This window comes from Dunckerocampus dactyliophorus, chromosome 2 (genome assembly GCF_027744805.1).
Source record: "Dunckerocampus dactyliophorus isolate RoL2022-P2 chromosome 2, RoL_Ddac_1.1, whole genome shotgun sequence".
Lineage (NCBI taxonomy): Eukaryota > Metazoa > Chordata > Actinopteri > Syngnathiformes > Syngnathidae > Dunckerocampus > Dunckerocampus dactyliophorus.
This window is the reverse complement of record NC_072820.1, coordinates 10,913,977-10,937,256: the sequence shown is the minus strand read 5'-3', so window position 1 is coordinate 10,937,256 and position 23,280 is coordinate 10,913,977. Positions and strand designations below refer to the sequence as shown.

Genomic DNA, 23,280 nt, shown 5'->3' with positions numbered 1-23,280 from the left:
GCAGTATATAGTGTTAATTATGAACTGTATGTGTCTACCGCAGCATAGAAACAAATACAGTCCGTTCATTCACAATTTTGCTTCGTCGCAGAGCCACTATTATTGGCATGGCTGTGCTATGTGCAAATCGTCTGGACTTCCTCCTCACTGCGCCCCGCCCATTCTGCGTGACGTCACCGACAGTGTACATATAGGCGTGGAGTGGCTCTGCCCGGACAAGCCAAATGGATTTAGTAGACCGAGGAGGACGTATCCTCACCTGACGCAGCAACTTCAGAACCCAAATACCCCAAAAGGAATATAACGAGCGTTTGAATGGATCTGGGTTGTTTCACAACGGCGCAGCGTCTTTCGTGCCACACCATGAATGCGGATTTGTTTAAGCCCGCTTCCGACCGTGGAGCCCCGCAGCAGCAAGCTTCAGGTCCGGCGTCGAAATCCGGCAGGAATAAATCGGAACAAGGCAAACCGGAGCTGGCGCAGGTGGTGACTGACTCCAGGACGGGACGGTCCTACAGTAAAGGGAAGCTTTTGGGAAAGGTAGTGTACAATATTGTGTGTGCGCGCGTGTGTGTGTGCGCGCGCAAAAAATCACACTGTGCCTGTGTTCCAGGTGTGTCTTCTCGCTTGCACTAATGTGCTATCACACGCTATGAATCACGCGCAAGGTGTGCCCTGCTTGTGTTTGTACATTTTTTTTTTATAAAGCATGCAAAGGCGCACCCATAAAGGTTATCAAATGGCACGAAAAAGGGGAAAAACTAGAGAAAGCGACTGCATCAACATGTTGCGGCGTCGGGCGAGGGGCCAAGTCATGTCTGTGCTGGATGCCGCAGAGCAGCCCCCCAACAACGTCTCCGTCTATTTCATGGTTAATGAATGCAGCAGCTCGGCCTGCATCATCCCTCAAAGCGTCATTTGGTGCATCAGACGCCATACTGCTTAGAAATGAGCATTTGCATGATATGAGTGATGATTTAAGGAGGACCATACATTTATTTCTCCATTTCCCCCTCTATCTTAACCCAATAATTTTATTAAATGAATTGAATTAATCTGATCTTTTTCCCCCTGAAGGGTGGCTTTGCTCGATGCTACGAGATGACGGACCTGTCGACAAACAAAATGTACGCGGTGAAGGTGATTCCACAGAGCAGGGTGTCCAAGCCGCACCAGAGGGAAAAGGTATAGGCCGTGGCCGCCCAGTCGTGTCGTATACAGGTATGTCCACAGCACAGGTTTACTCATTTTCTTTCATTGCAGATCACCAATGAGATTGAGCTGCACAAAACTCTGTCGCACAAGCATGTGGTCAAGTTCTCCCATCATTTTGAAGACCAGGACAACATCTATATATTCCTTGAGCTGTGTAGTCGCAAGGTGAGTGACGACCTAGCGGCAGAAATCAGTGTTGTATATCGAGTCTGATTGTGTAAAAGTTGACTCGTTTCTTTCTCCAGTCCCTCGCACACATTTGGAAGGCGAGACACACGCTAACAGAGCCCGAAGTGCGCTATTACCTCCGACAGATCATATCAGGCCTCAAGTACCTCCACAGCAGAGGCATCCTGCACAGAGATCTCAAACTAGGTAGGTGGAGAGAGGGTATGATGAGAAGGCTGTGAATGTGCATGAAAGCATCCAAAGTATCTGCTGTGACTTTGGCCATGGAATGCTGACTGAGGTGGGGCGGGGGGATGCTTTTGTCTCTTCAGGCAACTTCTTTGTGAATGAAAACATGGAGCTGCGACTGGGGGACTTCGGCCTCGCTGCCAAACTGGAGACAGTTGAGCAGAGGAAAAAGTATGTTGGGGATTACTGTTATACTTTAAAGGGGACATGTTGTGGAAAACTGACTTTTGAATTGCCCGTGAACACACATTTGGGTCTGTGGTGTACCCGCCCAGCCATCAAGTGGGGAAACTAGTGCATTTTTGAACAAGCTGTTCTAATGTTGGCCTTATGTGAATTATCTTACATCACAATAAGACTGCTCTCAAATTGAGTTTCTCCATTCATGACATGGTGGCTACCCGCAGCGGAAAGCCTTTTTGCCCTTTTTTTTTTTTCCTTTCTTGCAAGTACATTGAACCACAATCATATCAAAGCCAAAAGCTAAGCAAAGCTGCAGTGTTGTTGAATGCCGAGATTGTCCTGAATTATTACATCACTTTGCAAGTTTGCAATTCTCTGCCCTCTGTATCGCGCATATGAAGCGTCTTTATTTGAGCAAGCCTGCCATGGGTTTTGGCATCGTGGATTATTTTGGGGTCTTATTTATTTTTTAAAAGGTGGTGGTTGTCATATACGAGGAGGAGGAATCCCAGTACAATCCAGTTATTCTGGATGAGGCTATGCCATGCACACAAGTGTTTGTGAAAAATTCCACTTTGGGCATAACCAAAATAACTATAAAGACTTGAAACAATCCACAAAGCCAATACTTATTTATATCAAACAGAAATGCATACGTGTTTAATGATGGGTGTACTTGCAGTACAGTGTTGTGTTGTATTATGTAGTGATGGCAATCATAAATGGGCTGCAGCCAGGATGATGCAGAGCTTTTATACTCATGTGGATTGATGACAAAAAGTTGACTGGGATACAATGAGCGGTCTGTTTCTGTAGTTCAAAGATGTATTTAGTTTACAAAAGCCCAACTATTGCGCACTTGGCATTTTTCTTGGCTTGTGTAATGTGCACAACCTTCACACTGGATGTCCTCCAACAAGCAGCCAACTAAACCGGTTTCCAAGTGGCAGTTGAATGTAGCGCTTAGAGCCCAGTTTCTGTATCTGTTTGACACGTTCCTGCGGAATATCAAAGCAGTTAGCACAGTATGTATGTAAAGGTTTTACACTGGTCCGTATTAAAATCAAATGCTTTGAATGTGTGTTTGTTAAAAAGAACTCTCCTGTTGGTCCATTGTAGAACCATCTGCGGGACGCCCAACTACTTGGCCCCTGAGGTGCTCAACAGGCAGGGCCATGGCACGGAGTCAGACGTTTGGTCCCTTGGTTGTGTTATGTAAGTGATTTATCAGTCATGTGTAAAATAGCAAGTCTATGTTGGCCTTTGAGGCTTTGTTTGCTTTTGAGTCAGAGTCTCAGGACTTCTGTTGCTGTCGTCTTTAGCAAGCTCCAACATGAATGGCCAACGTCATCAGCCAATTGCGAAATGAGAACATTGTGTCTTATTCTGAGTCATGACGCTGTTGCCTCCGTTTCTCCATTAAGGTACACGCTGATGTGCGGCAACCCCCCTTTTGAGACTCTTGACCTCAAAGAGACTTACAAGTGTATAAAGGAAGTTCGGTACAATCTGCCCTCTGCACTCTCGCCCACCGCTCAGAAACTCATCTCGAGTATCCTGCAGAAAACCCCAAGTGACAGACTCACCTTGGATCAAATACTCAACCACGAATTCTTCACCAAAGTGAGCAGAACCTACAAGGTCTTTCACCGCCAAGTTGTCCTTGTCTCATTCTTACCATGTCGTCCCTTGTCCTTGCAGGGTTTCACTCCAGATAAACTTCCCCCCAGCAGCTGTGTGACTGTCCCCGAGCTCCATCCTCCCAGCCCTGCCAAGAAATTCTTCAAAATGGCTAAGAGCCTCTTCGGCAAGAAGAAGGCAAAAGGTAACCACTCATGGACACAACAAAAGTGTACTTTTAAAAACATTTTTTTTTTTTTATAAATCTGCTCACAAAGTACCGTGATTGTACAGCACTTGTCAACTTGAAAGTTTGCTTCTGTCTCGTGGAAGGTGATGGCGCTCAAGTGCAGGCCTTTTTTGTAGTAAGGTGTGACTCATTGTTTTTGCTGTTGCAGTGGAGAAGACTCTGTGTGAGGAGAAAGAGGACAAGGACATTTCCAAGCTGGTTTCTGGCATCGTTAAGTGCTCTATCAGCCGGCAGATCAGCTACAAAACAGTGGGACCCAATGAGGTACATAAGATTATTCATCGTTTTATAAAATCTGAGCTGGCTTTTTTTTGCATCTAATTCTATCCTGTTAATACATGATTCTCTATCGACCAATCAACACCGCAGCCTGTCGAGTTCAATCATTTATTGCAACATTGCTGTTGGAACACATTGTTATTTTGGCCATTTTCCAAAACCAAAGAGCACTGCTAGTTGTAAACAAGATGTTACGGGCATTTGACTACATTCATTTGATCAGCTAAAAAGACAAGCATTTAAAAGGTCTGTCGGAATGTTCTGAACTCATCTTTCCATGCCTGTGTTGTATCGCCATACTGTGGATTGAGCTCATCTTCCTACGGCTGATATCAACAGCGCCTCTGCTGGTTGTAGCCAAGTAGTACACTCCATTTTGCCTCAGTTACTCCACAATTTCAGAATTCCATATAAATTAATATACCCCTAATATCTGGGCATTATCCTTAAGACGTGACATGTCGATGCAGAGCTTGTCTCAATGGTTGCACTGATGTGTCATCGCATCAATGGTGATAGAAGCCTGGGCCCGTATTCACAAAGCTTCTCAGTCCTCTCAGAAAGCTCCTAACTTAGCCTAAAAATTCCTAGCAAGGATTCTCATAAGAGTGATTTAAGGAAGTAACTGAGACCAACTTTGAGCAAGGAGGGGACAGAAACGTTTACCTTAGTGAGGTGTGGTTGACCCCATTGCTAGGTAGGACGCAGTCTTCTAAGAGCTGTGATTGGTTGTTACAAAAAGGGGTAAAAACCAAAAAGAGGGAAAAATTGCGCTCTGCGCTCCTCGTAATGAATGAACAGTAAAATCAACCAATCACTTAACTTGGTGTATTAAATGTATAATCGTGACATTAATTTTGTCATGATGATGAAACGCAGCAAAATTCAATTGACTGAGCTTCAAAATGTTTGAAAGTATCTCATTCACATGCCCACTATGTTGATATGCTTATTATGTTTACTGTCCATGCTGGTAATGTTACTACTAAATGTGGTATTAAATGGTGGATGCAGACTCAACTGTCAGCCATTCCTGTGATTGCTAACGATATGAGGCTGTGAAAGCGCCTTAATGGTCTGCCTGAGCATTCTGTTGACAGAGGCTTGTGACAGACCCAAATCATCGATCCTGCATTGTAGCATTTTACCTGTGGCCAGGTATCGCAATGTTTTGATGGTTTTAATCTCAGGCGTTCTCGCGTTACTACGCTGGGACTAGTAAGGTGATCCCTGATGACGTCCACCACAAACCTTACCGCTGCACGATCGAGCTGGTAGTGTTATTAAATCTGTCATTTAGCATACGGAGAATATCTCGCCTGTCTGTCTTTCCACCATCTTGCCTGTTTACGCCACTCTTAGGCTTCTTAAAAGTCCTCTTCACCACTCCGAACATTTTGCTGCCTTTGGAGAGCTCCTTTTAAGGCCTTAGACGCTTTGAATAACTTTTATCTTTTAGTAAGTAAAAATTCTAAAAATATTCAAATCCGAGTAAGAGTGATGTCACTAAGAGTTATTTTTAGCCTTAGGATCCTTTGTGAATACTGGCATAAGTTTAAAAATGTAAGTTTTGAGTTTCGACTGGAACTGTGCTTTTGTGTTCTCCATGGTGCATAAAAGGCTTTCAAAATATGCTGTACAAGACTTGACAGCGAGGTCCAAATTGTATGCTGAATGTTTGGTCGTAAATTTTTTTTTTTTTTTTTAATCACCTTTCCCTCGCTCATCTACAGGTACCCTCACCCACCGGTCAGCTGGTCAGCTCAGTGCCTCTGGAGCAGACCCCCGCTGAGGAGGAATCCAGGAAGTCGATCTCACGCTCCTTCAAGGGAACAATGGCTAGCAGCTCTGAACGTAAGCGCTAACGCTCAGTTTTTTTTTTTTTTGTATCAATTGTTCAGAATTAATTTCCCCACTCCCTTTTCCAGCGTGTGAAGATGTCCTCACTCCTGCTGCTGTGTCTGAATGTGCCATGAAAGTCCTTAATGGCTGCTTGGCTACCATGCCTGCAGGTATGCATTTGTGTTGAATCACATGAACCAACATCGAACATGAATGCTGTTTTACTTGCTGTTGCCTCACAATGGGAGCAGTTTATTGGGCCAGATTCTTTGCTAGTCTAAGCCCTTTCTAAAACCTTGAATATCTGCTGAGTCATGTGGCTCAGAGCGCCTTAAGCCCTTGTAGCCTTATTGTGTAAAATTCTGCTGGGGAATATAAAACTTCCCTCCCCTTCCATTTCACTTAATTTTCTGTTGTCCACCTGCATAGTTAGCTTTTTTTTTTTTAATTTACTGCTGTTATTTGTGCAGCTGCCAAAAATCCACCATGCCTGCCCAGGCCACAGTCCTTCCTGTGGGTGACTAAATGGGTGGACTATTCCAACAAATATGGTTTTGGCTACCAGCTGTCAGACCAAAGCATCGGTGTGCTCTTCAACGAGGGAACACACCTCAGCCTCTGTGACCAACGCAAGTAAGTAATGGTTGATGAGCAAACAAACTCTCTTAGGTGTTATTTCTCAACAGTCGAGCAAACATGAATCTTTTATAGTAATGTTTTTGTATTTTTGCTCACATAGGACTGTCCACTACTGCTTGACCAACAACAAGCACTTTAGTTTCCCTGCCAGCTCTCTACCAGAGCAGCTTCGCAGTCAGAAACAAATAGTAGAGCTCATGGCCAACTACATGGAACAAAATCTCATGGAGGTACCAAAAATGCCTTCAATTTATCTGTCTAGATTGTTTACTATTGGTGAGAAGAAAGTCCTGACTTGTTTTTTTGTTCATTGGCAGGGTGGAGATCTGCACTGTCGGGATGAAGTTCCAGGTCCTCCGCCTCTGCTGCTGCAATGGGTGAAGACTGACCACGCGCTTGTCATGCTCTTCAACAATGGCACTCTGCAGGTTAGAACAAGATGTGTTCTTATTTCTCTTAACCGTTCAAATACGTGGAAGCTCAACATTCTAACCCCAGAAAAATAATTGCGGCACATAATTTGTACACACTGTAAATGCTGTTTATAGCCCGGACGTTTATTGAGCATGAAATTGAAATTTATTATAGAACTTCATTTTTTAACTGATTTGGAGCGCATGGAAGAGTGGAAAGTAAAACGTAGCTCCGTTTTGACCACATGGTCACGGAGTATAATGCAAAACACAGCAGCAACAGAACCAATGTTGTAATAGCAATCTGCTTTGTCAGCATTAAAACCAGTGAGTTAATTGTAAACATGACTTCAAATGCGTTTCACATCGACAGCAGAGTAGAGCAATCAACATTTTTAATGCATGCAGGGGTAGATGGAGCTGCTGAATGTGGACCACTCATCATACTTAAGGTGCTGTAATGGCTAATGCCAAAGTTTTTTGACCCGGTGCTAATTAGACCTGGGCAGTTATTTGCTTTTGTAGACTATGCACCCGGCGACTGAGACTCTGCGGTTAATTGAATAGAGGTGTTAATTGGAGCATATATGGTACATATAATCACAGCAGCTTTTCCTTTTCATCATTGGCTTTTACTTACGGATTGGCTGGTAGAAACTGAAGGGCCATATAGTCTGTGTCAATTAATTTGACTTTATAATACATATACATTATGTAACAATATGAGGATGCCTGGTGGGATGCATTTCTACTTTGTTACCGTCTTGTAGCATTTAACAATGAGCTTTCCAAACTGTACTGTTTGCAGGATTAATTTCACACATTTAGTGCTGATCCACCATTTGGATTTGGATCATGACCTTCCTTATCCTCAATCCTGTGCCTTCTTCCTTCCAGGTGAACTTCTACACAGACCACACAAAGATCATCCTGTGCAAGTCTTCGGACTCCTACCTGCTCACCTACATTAGCCGCGAGCGCGTCTCCTACACGTACCTCCTCAGCATGCTGAGCGAGACGGGCTGCACGGCGGAGCTGCGACACCGCCTCAGATACGTGGTCCATCTCTTGCAACACCACGCTGATGCCTAAGTGTCATGTCGCCAGGTGCACCCCCATTACACCCCACACTCCTCCCCTTCTTCCAAGCTGCCTGAGTGTCCCCCACGCCTTAGAGGCTCATTGAATGGTTAACTGATGTCCTAGAGGCTCAATGACTGGCTTGACCGTCGTTTTTTTGTTTGATTGGTTGACTGTTTGCAGTGCCAAAACGGGCCCTCTTCAGTTTCACTTTCCGGAGCAATATTCCCGTCTGGACTGGTGCTGAGGCTGCTGATGATCCCGTTGATTTGATCAAGCGGGCAGGAAGTTGCCAGATGATGCATTTAGCCTCAAGGCTTTGTGCCTGTCCAGCGTTTGCCTCAAAGGTTCTCTTGAAGGACGTGATGATGGATCCCCTCACATGTAGATGCCTAAAAAAAAAGACACCCCACATGCCACCACCCACTTTCTCACAACCACTGCTTCTTGGTTTTATGGTGCCAATCAAGCCTGCTGCTTTCAGCTTCTCCTCGTAGATTCTATTAGTGCCAGGTGTGGTGTCTCTATTGTAACAACAACACTTTAAATTGCAACTGACATTTAATCTAGCAGCTTTCCGTTGTGGCTGCAAAGTCACCAGTCCCGTTGAACAGGCTGGGTGACTTTACAGCACAAATCTTTTGGGAAGGTTTGACTGAACAGATGGACTCCTCGACCCTCCTGACCTCTGGACACAGGTGCACCCATTCATTGTTTTCCGTTTTGGTTTTTTAACCAAAAGATATGAGCCAGCAATAGGATCGCACTATGATCTTTACCTCACATGCACAGTTGACATTCCTGGCCATATTTTGATGTTGAGGATCAGTGATGGCAATTGCTTCTTCTGCCTCATTATCACCTTTTTTGTTTGGTGCGTTCACTAGTACACGGAGTACTTAAGGGCCTATGGGAGCGACACAATAATGCACGTTATTTTTTATTTTTTTCCCCTCTAGTTTTGTAAATGAAAGCAACCAGTCTTAATTTTTTTTTTTTTTTTTAACCATCACCTTTTTATTTGTTTTTAACAAAATACCAAATGCATTTTTTTTCCCCCTTGTCTGCTTTTAAAGTTTTTAAATCACACGTAAGGTGAATTTGTGCTCATGTGCCACGAAACAATACAGTTGGTCTGGAAACAAGAGGAGGGAGAGGGTGAAAAGTGCCTTTTTGGAGGGATGTCTGTATAGTGCAATAACAACCCCTTTTTTTTTTTTTTTTTGTGAATGTTCAGCTGATGATGGGTTTTTAACAGTTGGATGTACTTTTGCACTTGACGCAAAGTTCAAAAGCATTTCCAACAGCACTACACTGTCACTACCTGCTATAAGCTTTTAAAATCAACTATCAATGAAGTAATATCTACCGTGGAAAAAGAAAACATTGTACTCGATGTACTGTAATCCTTTAGCGGTTTACATTGCTTTTCTCGACCCAGAGTTGTATCCTCAAAACTGTGACCTGGAATGCAAGTGTCGTGTGCAAGTGTCGTGTTTTCAAAAACATTGTGAAAGCCATCTGCCAAATTAGGAAAAAGTCTTTATTTTCTTGGCACATAATGTCCTGTTAATTTATTTTTTATTTATTCATGATTTGTTTTGGGTTTTTTTTTAATTTATTGTGTAAATGTTTGGTCTTGACACAAAGAAATGTTCAATTCCGCTCACACTTTTTGTATGTATTGTATGGGGGGGGAAATGGGACAAAAATAAAGTTTATTGAAAAGAAACTTGGTTTGATCCTGCTTTTAAAATATTAGACATTCAATAGAGAAAGTGTTGCTTCGTCATCGCACGCCACATACAAATGCCAAACACCGCATTCTGCTTTGGTGTTAATTGCTTTGCGCCTCAGTCATAATTACATGCACGCCACCTCTTCCCCCGTAGAAATGTGCAACATAGTTCAACATGCGCTTCATTTCAAAAGGTACTCAAATTATTTATCAGCGTTTTAAAAGGTTTAAACTCATTGCAATGATCACTTTTGTTAACATTTTTTAGTCAAACAATATGCTTCCTTGTACTTAGATTTTAAGGGTTGAAAATAATATGGGCTTCACGGTGGTCTAGTGGTTAGCACGTTGGCCACACAGTCACAGTCTGGAGATCTGGAAGACCTGGGGTATTTCTGTGTGGAGTTTGCATGTTCTCCCTGTGCGTGTGTGGGTTTTCTCCGGGTACTCCCACATTCCAAAAACATGCATGTTAGGTTAATCGGTGAATCTAAATTGTCCATAGGTATGAATGTGAGTGTGAATCTTTGTTTGTCTATATGTGCCCTGCGATTGGCTGGCGACCAGTCCAGGGTGTACCCCGCCTCTCGCCCGAAGTCAGCTGAGATAGGCTCCAGCATACCCCTGCGACCCTAATGAGAAGCGGTATAGAAAATGGATGGAAAATAAATTGTGTGTTCTAAGATTATATACATACAAATAATGCAATAAAATATAACATATATAAATACTAAACATAAAAATAAAATAATACAATATATATATATTCAATATTATTTAAACAGCATCATTTTATGCTTCAAGTGCTGACACAGGCTAGTTTCCACCGCTATTACTTGAACTACAAAATTGAAAAAAACAGTAGTTTTTAGATAAAGAAAAAAAATGACAACACAGTCCATTCTGTGATGTTGCTCAACTGCAAAGTTATTCTAATTTCAAAACAACATTTATCCAAAATGAACAATGGGGATGAAAATAATCATAAAACAGGTATTACCTGTACGTGTGATATTTTAAAAGTGAAACTGAGAAAACCAAGCATCATTGAATACATCTGTAGGAAGAAGTCATGCTAGCGTTGAAGGAGAACAAAGGTGCTAATCGGCAGTGACCACAGTGAGGGCATTCATTTTAGCTAAGAGGAGAATGAGGGCTGTAAGAAAACGGACTGCTGCAGCACAGACTAAAGACTAAAGCACAGCAACTGGGTAAGCTAACAATAGCATACTACAACTACTATGTCTTGAGAGAGTTGTTTTTGGTTGAAGTCCAAATTATACAGCCTTTAAAGCGTTCCACTTCTGATATTTTGCTGTACATGCTTTTTATTGGACAGCAACATGTCAAGCATGTGAGCAAAAATGGCACTTTGTGAACTCAACCGGACATGAGAGGCAGCCATCTTGTTTCTGGTTTCATGTTGTCTTTGAGGACTGCAGAAGACAAGAGGACTCACTCGTCACTTGTACTCAAGCACACAGTGACAGAAATGTTGTCAAACTTCCTTCGCTATGTCATGATGGAAACTGGGGCAGCGAGATCACAAAGCTGCTGTGCTTTGAGCATGAGGCGGAAATGTGCTGATTTGACGTCTTGGTGTCACAGCTAGTGTCAAACAAAAGCACCTTGAGTTTGCGGCATTGCATTGCAGACATGTTTGTCCTTCATTTGCTAATAAAGCGGGTTAATCCCGAACTCCCATAATAGTCAAAGAGTTATAATAATAACCTCTTTGCAGCTCTTTGTTACAAAAGGTTGCTATGTATTACAGGATATCACAACCTATGAAGATGTGTTTTTTTTGTTTTTTTTTACTTTTTAGTGTATTATGTAACATTTTAATTAACCAAAGCAAAAAAAAAAATCCAAAGTAAACAACATGAAATATCACAAAGGTAGTTTGAATCATATGATAATACTTATTTATGATGGGCTTCTGACAAATATACAATATATTGTTTATTGCGATTAATTACTACCAGACCGTGATAAGTAGGATTCCGTATTTGTAAATGAAATATTTTCACAGTTAGAGCATAGAAAACCTATTAAGGACCTTCTAAATACAGTTTTTAACATTATTAGAGCCCCCTACACATCAGCTAAAACCCCATCGTCACCTTCACGCTCATATTACCCAATATAGTAGACATAAGACTAAATAAGACTTTTAAGACATACAGTATAAGTCTTGTGCTCGTGTGTGTTACTATAAATGTGTTCCCTAGGGAAACAGAGTGAGTGGTGGACAGCAAGTGACATCAGTTCAGAGCTGACTTTCAGCTTGCTGTGGGTTATGGCCATAACTGTTTATTACAAATTTTTATTAGGAATTATTGCACCTATTGTGAGGTAACGCAAATGTGCAATAAACGGCAGATGTTCCGGTGATCACGTCCGGTGATTGTGTGTGTCACCGAACATTATAGTAATATTACTGACACCTAGTGACTAGTGTGGAATACTACAGCAACGTATTTGAATGCGTGTTTTCAATGCCTTATATTTGTATCTTAGTTCACTTCTCCAATTTCTATGCTTGAAAATGCTTAATTTAGGCAAAAAATTTAGGAATGCTCTGATCAGGGTTTTATGCTGCTGATTCCGATCATCCACGAGTGAAATCGCCCAATACCGAGCACATGGATTCATTATACATTTTTCAATTGATTTCAGATGAGTGCTATTGGCATGGGGTGCCAAGGTCCTCTGACTGCCAGGGGGCCCCAAAAATAGGTAATTAATTAATTAATAAAGTTGGGGATGGAGGGGCAACATGATTTTTTTTTCATGGGGCCCAGAATTCCTGCCTGCACCCCTGGTATTGGCTATATGATATGAAAAAATCGCCAAGGCAAAAACATATTTTACTTACATTATCAAGAGAACATACTGTGTATCACTCGTGACTCTTACAGAGGATGAGACGCCTTCTTTAAGGAGACTTTGGATGTGAGATGGAATACATTGGTGGAGCCCTAGCAGGACTTCCAGGTAGCACATAGTGAAGAGCGCATATTGTTTTTCGGGTTATTTGCTTCGCCTTCAGACTGTCATGCACATACCATTGACGTTTACACCGTGAGCCTGGAAAACTCACCATACTCTGTCAAGTGTTTGTTCTTCAAATGTCGTATTAAATGAAAGCTTTTTAACGTGCTACGCCTGCTAGATGGCAGTTCCTCATGGCAGACATGTTTGTTTTTGTTTTGAAGGAAAGTGGGAGGAGGACGCCACCCAAGACACTACACTGCACACGGGGATGGCTACAGGCTGAAAAAGTACGAGCTGCAGGTGATCGGCCTTTGTGATCGCCGTTGAAAGGCATTTATCGGCATATGCCGATCAGCATTATTTATTATATTATTTCTACGAAACAGCATGATTTATTAAATAATATATTTGAAAGAAAACGTGATAAAGTGAAGCTGCGAAGTTCGAACCGCGAAGTGACGATGGACGACTGTACTGTATAAAGATAAGAATTTGCTTCCGAAGCCTCTTAGACTCAACTTTAAACTTGAAAGTATATTTATTTAATTTAAGACAACACTTCATAATGTGAAATCTATTTTCATATGCTCTGTTGTTTTGTGTTACGTGAAACACGGTTTCAAAATACAAAAATTTTAGATTAAAATTGAATTAAACACATTTATCCAGCCGTGAGAGAAGATCATTTGACTCGGAGCCTAATGACGATAAGAAAAGGATGGATGGATGAATATGCTTTTTGCTGTGCAAACAGAATGGCGGAAAATAAATATAATATCATTCAGATGATCGTGCAAAAAGCCTTGTGCTATTTCAGAAATAAGGTACAAAACTTGTGTCAGTTAAAGTCAATAAGGGCTGTGACACTGTTTTTCCTTCACAATAGAGGGGAAACAACTCAAAAGCAGCCTGCTGGAATCTTTCAAATTCATCAGGAAAGGGGGGTTGAGTCAGAGGAAGGGGCGTCCTTCCTTCTGTGGTCCCTGAGTCTGCTCTGTGTCCAGCTGCAGTGTGTCTGAGTGTGTGTTTGTGTTGGCTGCAGCTCCGTGCTGATGTCACACTGTTGCGGCTGCACTGAGCGCATCACACAACACTTACGTACGTCAGACCCCCGCCCTCCAGGAAATGTGTCTTTCCTTTTACCAATCTCCTTCTGTGTTCCATTAGCAGGACAAAGAAATATTTCACTCACACTCAGATGTGCTCTTTGCTACAACTTCCAACTTGTGGTGAAGATTTCAGTAGAAGTAGTTGCTCATTTTGTCATGTTTTGTCCACAATTCATTTCATGCTTACTTTGGATTTCCTGTTTCACAGAACAGTTTCGTACTCCCCAGTTGTTGTATTGTTTTGTATTTGTTTTTTGTCCAAAATTTCCGCCAAAATTTTGCCTCAGTTTTCATCTACTGTCTCAGTTTTTGTACAGTACTGCACATTGCAAACTACATTCATTCCGCAAAATTGAGTGACCAAACAAACCACCCTACGCGTTGCTGACTCACTCTCCGTGCATTTTGTATTGAGCGCAACTGCTAAATAACCCGCCACGGGGCCAAAGAAAGTTGCAAGTGCCAGCACTTTGATAAAGACGGTGAGAAACACTATTGAATTCGATCTCACCTGGATATCCTGGAAGTCTACATTAGGGATGAGCCGGATACTCGTAGACGAGCATCCGTTACGGATAATGCATTTTTGCCGAGCACAATTGTGAAACGTGTACAGCTCGTCATTATCCGTAATCGTGATGACAGAAAATCCACTGTGATTGGCCAGTCACACACAGCGACCGCCCCTCCCGAGATAGACTGTCACTGTCTGTATTGTGTCTGTGCGTCAGGGCTGCAAAGGGAACACTTGTGCGACCATGTTTTTCAACCCTTTCATTCGCATTTTGCTCATGAAATAAGTCCATACAAATTGAATCAAACTACAGTAAAATTTTCGCGCTTCTGTATAGAAATCTACAAGTCTCCTACAACTTTTCTTTGTTCACATCGGCAACTCTAGCGTTGACGCGCAATGACGTCTCAGCCGTACAAGATGCACTTGTAGCTAACTGACGTAGCCAACTAGCTATGTTATCAGATGGATGCTGGAGCGTTGCAGGAAAGATGCCTGCTCTCTGTGACGTAAGTGCTGTCCCACTCATGCGCTAAAAAGACTTTTTTTTGTTCGTATGCATTGTAACTCCGCTTCACGACACGCGTTAAAAGAGAAAGCGATGAAGTGCTTCTTTCGTCGTGCATTTACTGTGCAATCAACAGGCGCTCCCGAGAGGCTTGCCGCTAGAGCGTACCTCCTCAGTGTGCACCGCTGTGGAAGCCTGCATCCGGCCTTTGCCTCGAGTGGGGGTCATTTAGTGATAGTCCTACGAAAACACAGCATGGACACACTCCCTCCTTCCTGTGAAATATGTAAACCAGTGATGTCTAAAGTGATGTCCATTTGTGGACCGCAGTTTTTTATGGGCCTGTGAACGGCACATTGTACTGTAGAAAAATAAAACAAAAAAGCATAAAGTAAGTAAAAAAAAATCTAAGTTGTAGAAGAGTTGATACTAAAAACTAGTAAGTCTTACAGATCACTTACACACGTACACAGTACACATATCGCTGAAAAATAAAAAATAAATATAGCAACTTCCGATCAATCCATGTCAATTTCAGACTTAAAATAATGTACCGATTTAAGCCACACCTATTTCCAGTTAAATCACGGCCACTTCCAGTTTATGCTCCACCCATTCCAAGTACAGATACAGATACAGATGATTTATATGGGTGAACAGACACAGACACCGATACAGATACAGATCGTGGTGTACTCACTCATCACTAGTCTACATCAACAGTAAGTTCCATCCATTCGTCATTTATAATTATTTCACAGTTTTCTGTATGTTAAACTATAGTTCTTTTCTATAAAAATAATTTTTTGTGCATTTGGAATGGATTCATTGGATTTACATTATATCCTATCGGAAAAATTGTACTTGGTTTTCCGACCTTTTGAAAAAAATTAATTACAAAAACTAAGGTAGCATTGCATATGCCATGTGCTTCTCTCTTTGCAGCCTTGGTATTCATCTTCTCTAATGATGAGCCACGTTGTCTCCCGCTGAGACAACCGTACATGAAACAGATCAAAAAATAAAGCGAGCGAAGGCCAGGAAGTCAAACATCTGGATGCAGGAAGACGACGATGGGGGAAAGAATGCAGCCATCCAGACATCTAAGTGCAGTGGGACAATTTTAGCTAATTAGTAACTTCTGTTTCCTTGGGAGCTTTCTCTCTTCTTCCCAGAGTTGACGTGTGTGTGTGTGTGTGTGTGTGGGTGCGTGCGTGCGTGAAAGGCCATTGTGACGCTCTTTCTCCTGCGAATTCCACAAGCCAAGGCGTGCATGTGTGCGACCGGCTTCTTTTGAGGTCTGCCTTGGCTAAAAGTGGTTTCCTGTCAGGAACTACTCTTTCTGAGACATTTGTGTCATCAGACCTTTTTTCCCTTCCCACGACTGTCCAAACGTAGTCGCACACTTACTTTTCCATAAATAGATTGTCTTTGTTCTCTTCGACATCATTTTCTCACACAGGGTTGCAGCTCATTAACATATTTTACTCTGTTTCCCGGTTGCCTATTGTTTAATTAATTTTAAATGCGCCATCATCTATTTTAAGTCTAAAATATGTAACATTAGCTCATCGCCTTTAAGTAATCACAACTAATGACAGGCACCTTTTTATTTGTCTGGACTGTACCTTTGGGGAATATTTTTCAACCTGCAACACTTGATTTATGCTACATTTATAAGATATAGTTTTACATTTACAAATGGAGCAAAAGAGATTGGGATGGGAGAATCTCTTGCTGTATGTTCTGGACTCCTGTTTCTATGACAGTGTTATTTTGAGCAGAATGAAACTGCCCAGGAGAGGAGTGACATAGTTGAGACTCAACAGCACCTCTAGTGGTTGAAGCCAAGAAGTGCACCACATTGTCCCTCAGTTGCTTTTAGATATGAATGGCATAGCTTTTTGCACCCTATTCTAAGTGGCTTTCATATGAAAACTAACTCCCCCTACTTTCCCCGTTTTAGGAAGAACCAATAAACCAAGTTCAATTCAAATAGAATGTGGTCAACAACTGGATCAATGAATAGGATGGTAAGTCACTGTTATTGGACTGCACTGTTGATGGGGATGTCATACAACTTCATGTCAAAAAATCCAAACTATCCCTTTACAGGAAAAATGCACTTTTTGGGGGAATTTTGTCGATCATCCACAATCCCTATTTGAGACAAGAAATCACATCTTTCGCTTTTATGTGCGTTCTAGATAGCCGCAGGCAATTTTTCACTAAGAATGGGCTTAACTGGGATTCACTTTTTCCGCCCATGAAGCCCTCTAAAAAAGCTCCAAAAACCACCAACAACGCTACATTTACTGTACATGCGGTGACCTGCATATTAGCCAGGCTACAGTATACTGTAACGACATTGCTATTGCAGGAGCTAACACAGAAGAACTTCTTTTTGGCGTAGTGACACTGCTAGATGGGCTGTTAACTAGGGTTAGGAGATATGGACCTTAGCATGTATCACGATATTTTTATGACCATATAATTAAATTCAGCGGAGTCTTGTATAAAAAGCTACAAACCTTAACCCATATAATGAAATACACGTGTCTCAAATTGTAACGCAGATTTATTTATCCCAAATTCCATTAGATTTTTTTTCAAGTTCCGTTTTTTTCCATTTAAATATTTTAGAATTCCATTTTTTACATTTTACACTTATTTTTACCAGCATAACGTGTGTGCTTTATAGGTTAGTGAATAAAATACCCGCTAATTAGATGCAAAAATCCTTATATTTATTGTTGCAATACATCAATGGACAATTTTGCCCAGTAATTCAGGAATGGATGTAGCTTGGCTAACTTTTCTATGTGTGGGAGGTCACACTTTTGTTAGACAACATGGGGCAAACAGCACTCTTATTTTGAAGGTCGGAACTGTGTTCTCTGTATGTTGAGAATATCTGTAAGACGAGCTGGGTGCAAGAATAAACATGCTTCTTGTCTTTTTTCACCCAGAACCAGCACGTCGCCATCGGGCATTGTAAAACGCTCCTTAGTCATCCAGCCCGAGTCGCAAACACACAACCGCACTAGCATGCTAAACTAAGCTAACCCCGCTAGCTTCCATTCACGCTCCGTAAAAGGTGGTTCTGCAAACCTTTGCCGGTGTTGGCCGTTTCGTTTTCCATTTGTTTCATTTTCTGTTTCCATTTTCTTACCATTGGAAGAATTTATAGCAGTATACGTATACAAATGATCGTCCAACCCTAGTGTGAACAGTACATCGCTGTGATATCAAGCACTATGTGCTCCATGTATCAGAATCAATATCATGGTGACTTAACTTGATGGACAGTTGTTCTTCTGGCCCAGCAGCCTGGGGCGTTTCAACCACTGCAAGGGTTATTTAGCTTAAGAATTTTTCATTGTGATGCAGTCTGTTGGAGCAGTGTCCTCCTCGCCAGATACACAAAGCCTTTCCAGCGATAGTAACACTGTGTGCCACTCAGTGCAGCAAAAAAACTTGATTTCTGTCGGCATGGCTTGGCAAGCCCCACATTTTACGCCACCAAGTTATGCCAGTCCCGACACTCTATGTCGCCATCTGCCTGTAGCTCAAAAAGATAAGGTTCTGGATCCTCATTTGTCCTGAAGTAGTTGTCGTCATCGACTCTCACAAAGTCACAGCAAACACAGAACGTGCTCTCTGTGCTGCTGTTGTTGACGGAAGTAGCGTTGCTGTGTGCTCTGTGAAATCAGTGCGTCCAGGGAAGAAGTTCCGGTAATGCTTAAAATGACCAAAATACTGTAAATTTGAGTATAAGTTACATGCTATCATCAATGTGCCCGTTACTGCATGGATACAGCATGTATATTTAACATTGTTGTAAGGTTTTGGAGGCTTTATAGGCGGAAAAAGTAAATCCCATCCATTTTTAGTGAAAAACTGCCAGCACGAGGCGGCTATCTAGAACGCGCAGAAAAGGGAAGGACGCATGTTCTTGTCTCACATAGGCATTGTGGATGATGGGCAAAATTCCAAAAAAGTGCAGTTTTCCTTTAAGTTTAACATTCAGTGTCTTGAAACATTTTTCCAGCGAGTGCGTTCATTTGTCAGAGGTGGGCTTACTATACTTGGCTCTAAATGCTGTCATGTCATCTCGTGCGGGCTGGCGACACCGCTTTCTAGTGGGCTTCACACACGGCAGGCGACAAACGACTGGGATTGGCGAAACTCATTGGCAACGCATAGCAAACCCTACGCACACGGTTGGCGATGAGCAGCTGTGGCCAGCTACACTGGTGAGTGATGCCCTCACACAGTTTTGATTGGTCGGATTTTATACATGTCTATGTAAATGAATGTAAACCTACCTGATATGTTTACTCTGGCACCAGAGTGCTGCTGCTTTTTTCTTTATAACTCTATATTGTTTTTTATAAATGATTCAATGCGTCTTACGCATCGGTGTCATCGGTGTGCCAGGAACAAGGACAGTGTTGACTTCTGTGTCGTCTGGAGTGTAGAAACAGAAAAGCGGCATTAAACGTCTTTTCACTCTTCAAAATGCTGTCATGTAAAAGAGAAACCACAATGGCACATCTTTTGTCCATCTTCAGTTAAAAACAGTATGGTGTAAAAAGCCAGTCATGCCAGTCATCATTTATGAACCTATGGTAGGACGTTAGTAACCATTTAGTCATTGCAGCCCATCCAAAAAAGTAAGTTCCAAAAAACTAGAAGCCTGTTAAATAGTTGTAGCGTCTGTAAAGTTCTGTCAAGAACAAACTGGAAACTGTGAGCCATTATCTTTCAAACTTGTGATATGTGCTACATTGTGCTTCAAATGACAATATAACTACCCAGATGGCTTCCAGGCCAAGTCACAAGTGCAGATGTCCTCCTCTTGAGCGCCCACACACTTGCAAAGTGACACACACAAAAACAGACAAACTATTTATAGGGTCTCAGAGTCATAGGGGGGCTATAGCGGGTGTGTTGTACTTCGTAGAAAGATCATCAAAGATTATCGCACATCCTGTGGCTTGCACACACACAAACACAGGTTCTAGACACTTGTATGTTTTTGTCAGTTGCAATGAGGAGGAAGTTGCAATGCCCGCACAACAATCTCAGCAAACTGAGCATGGTTAAAAAAAAAAACATGCAATTGCTTCATCAGTTATAAGCCATGATTCAAAAGCCGTTCTGTTGAGAGAAAAAAAACCCATCTCCACATAAACAATACTACTTATTCTGGTTCCTGCTACTGCAACGTGTTTTACATGATTTTGTATATGATTTTAGCAACAGCATGTCCACACCCTTGAATTGTGTGAAACCACCTTGAGTGAGAGCCTGTTAATCCATTAATGTCTTTGCTCCTGAGAGACTCTGCTGACAAGACAAAATAACGCACAGCTTGACAACAGATGGCCAGAAGATCGCAATGCAGGGAAGCCTTGGATTAATGTGACGTAACTGAGTTAAAGAGAGATTTAGGAATAGTTATTGGTTACACGGCCTACAAAACCACTGAACATCATCTATGGAGTTGTTGCTATGCATTAGCGTCTACCTGCAGAATTTTGTGCAAAAAGTGGTTGCCACTTTATAGTTGACGTATTAACATAAGATTCTCGTACATGCTGTCCTGCACATCCTGTTAAAGGTACGTATGTCGTCCAGACAACCAATGAAAGCAGGTTTTTGTAAAGCCATGTTCATTTGCTGATGGTTTTTGAGTCCATTCCAGTTTTGTCCAGGTCTACAATATTGTTCCAGAGGTCCTTTGACCAATGGTGGTGGGGGACCGGTGTTTTTTGTCCACATAATGAGTTGAGATTAGGAGTGCAGGTACCGTACTTTCCTAAAGGGACAGGACTCATTTGTGTGCTTCATGTGCACAAATGCAAATTACCTACTATAAAAATTCTGGACTGTGCATATCGTTGGCAGTAAACTTACAAAATCAGCAGGAGATGATATACTTATTCCCACTTATGCCCTTCCTGGAAAGACAGAAATGTTTGGCTTTTAAAACAGTAAACCAAAAATAGATTTATATTTGTGGTGCTAAAACTGGTGTTTGTGTTTTGTTTTTATAAAATATATTTTTTTGAAACTGAAAATGACAAATCTGTTTTCATTGGACAATGAATTTTAAATATGATCAAACCTTGGTTTTTGACCAACCTAGTTTTCATATGATTTGCTTTTCGGCAAAAATTTTGCTTTAGTTTTCGTACACAGTTTCAGATTTCATACAATATTGCACTTAACTAATCCATTTGTCCTGTACTGTACTGCTCTGCGAAATCAAGTGCCCAAACAAAGCACCCTATGCTTTCCTTACTTACTGTTTTTTATCAAGTGCTAAATAACCAGCCATGGGGACAAAGCAATTTGCTAAAGGTGAAAAACACTATTGAATTTGATCTTGCCCGGATGTACGTGAAGTCTGCATCAACAATAAGCTCCATCCATTCATCATTCATAATTAATTAGCATTGTTTTTTGCATGTAAAACTAAATATTCTCTATAAAATGTATTTTTTGTTAATATATTTGGGTGTCTGGAATGGACTAATCGGATTCACATGATTTCCTCTGACAAAAATTACCTAATTTTTTGTATATTCTGGTTTTCATCAGACCTGTTTGGAACACATTAATGATGTAAACTGAGGCTCCACGGTAGTGAAAAAAAAAATACATATTTTGACACACAAATGTCATGAAAATAATGATGAAAATAATAAACTGGAAGCCAACCGCTTTGAAATAATGTCAGGTAATTGATTTAAATAAATAAATAATTCAGCATTTTGCTGAATGTTTGTGGAGTGTTACATTTTTAGTAAGCTAAGGTTTGAACAAAATGTCCTACACTGCAATAACTGAAATCTAAGCAAGATTAAATATCTGAAATAAAAAAATAATAATCATTACGCGACTTTAACTCATGTTTCATTTTAAAATGTGACTTTTCATGTAAATGGCACTGGCCTTTTAACCGCAGATAACTGATAACTGGTTTCAGTTAATCTGATAACTGAAACCGGGGTTTCAGTTATCAGATTATTTTGCTTATTTTGTGAAGTATAGCTTTTACTATAGCAAATTGGTCGAACATACAGCAAAAAGGGCTCAGTAAAAACAATAACTTGCATGGCTTTCATTTGCTTTTTGCAGTGTAACTTCCTCCGAGAAAAGTGCAGTTGTATGTACGGTATATCCTTTGTTTAAAAAAGGTTATTTTGTGGCTGCATTATTTTCCAGTCAATTTGCAGGGTCCGCTGTCCTCCTCGCTGTGACCCAACTGCTGTCACAAACAAGACTCACATGATAGCGAGTGTGATTTCTCCCCTGAATGAGATCACTGAGAGCGGACAGCTCTTCCTCTCATATGATGAAATATATGATGATCATCCGCACTATCGCTGTGTAAAGCCCCATGTGATGATGTGATTACAGGGTGGAATCCTAATCATGTGCTAGGAGATACGGTTTAATTTACATCAAAATAGTTTTTAGGAATGCCAATGTGATAGCATAGTTAAACTCTAGTAAAATGACTTGGCAACTTTTTAGCAGGAATTCTATGCATGTTCAATGTCTTTAACACTTTGATCCAACTGCTTACTAAGTCACAAAGTCACATTTTGGTCTTCTTTCACATCCCCTGCCCCCACACTCCCACACACAAGCTCTAAGGACAACTTGCTGTGTGGGACAGTCAGGATCGGGAAAATTGTCACACTAAATGTGTGTGTTTAAAGTGTCTGCGTCACAATGAGAGCTTGTTGTGGGACAAGGCCCCCTTCCCCCTTCCACATATCAACGAAACACTGCGTGGTGTCCACTTGAACGTGCACGCTAAGGCTTCTTTATCATTACCTCTGAAATGAAATGGTGCAATATCCGTAGGAGAACATAATGTTTGGTTGAGATTTAAAATTACAGTAGATAAAACTACAAAGAAAAAGAAATGAGTACCCAAAGACGCCTTTGCTCTTCCAGAGACACTGATAAGAGGGGAATTCCCAGAGTAGGGGTCTTTTGCGCGCACACACACACACACACACACACAGACAAAACCTGTATGTACAGCACAGATAGACAAGAGCATATAAAGTATGTTACACTTAACGGTCAAATTGCCGTTCTGCCTCATAAACACAACATAGAATCCAGTGAACTGTCTTTAGGAGATTATTTCTCTCATCAGTACATTTTGTAGCATTGAAAGACAGTTTATTTACCCTCACCGATTAGTAAGCAACATGCATGGAAGACTACAAGAGATGTTACGCCAATGTAAAATGAAAATAACCACTGGGACTTTTTTAAAATCTGGGACACTATTGAAACGGAAGGGCACTAGAAAGAAGGGCTAAATACAGGGGAGACTTTCCCAGGGTTGACAGGTAGGATTCTCAGTAATGTGGAAGAACCATGCACAGTCACGACAGGCCTGGTCACACACTGCTGTGGGACAGCATTCCATTTGCCAGCCAGG

The 23,280-nt window shown here is 41.4% G+C and overlaps 1 protein-coding gene across 1 annotated transcript; it reads left to right on the top strand.

The window, feature by feature from the left end:
- Positions 1-201: 201 nt before the first annotated feature.
- On the top strand, positions 202-9,661 carry plk3 (polo-like kinase 3 (Drosophila)). The gene is made up of 15 exons (XM_054769073.1): positions 202-540; positions 1,078-1,185; positions 1,264-1,380; positions 1,461-1,590; positions 1,716-1,803; positions 2,935-3,030; positions 3,240-3,438; positions 3,517-3,640; positions 3,834-3,949; positions 5,698-5,818; positions 5,893-5,976; positions 6,277-6,439; positions 6,546-6,675; positions 6,763-6,873; positions 7,756-9,661. Exons 1-15 carry the CDS (start codon positions 316-318, stop codon positions 7,948-7,950), a joined length of 2,007 nt encoding a protein of 668 aa, XP_054625048.1. The 5' UTR covers positions 202-315; the 3' UTR covers positions 7,951-9,661.
- The last annotated feature ends 13,619 nt before the right edge of the window (positions 9,662-23,280 follow it).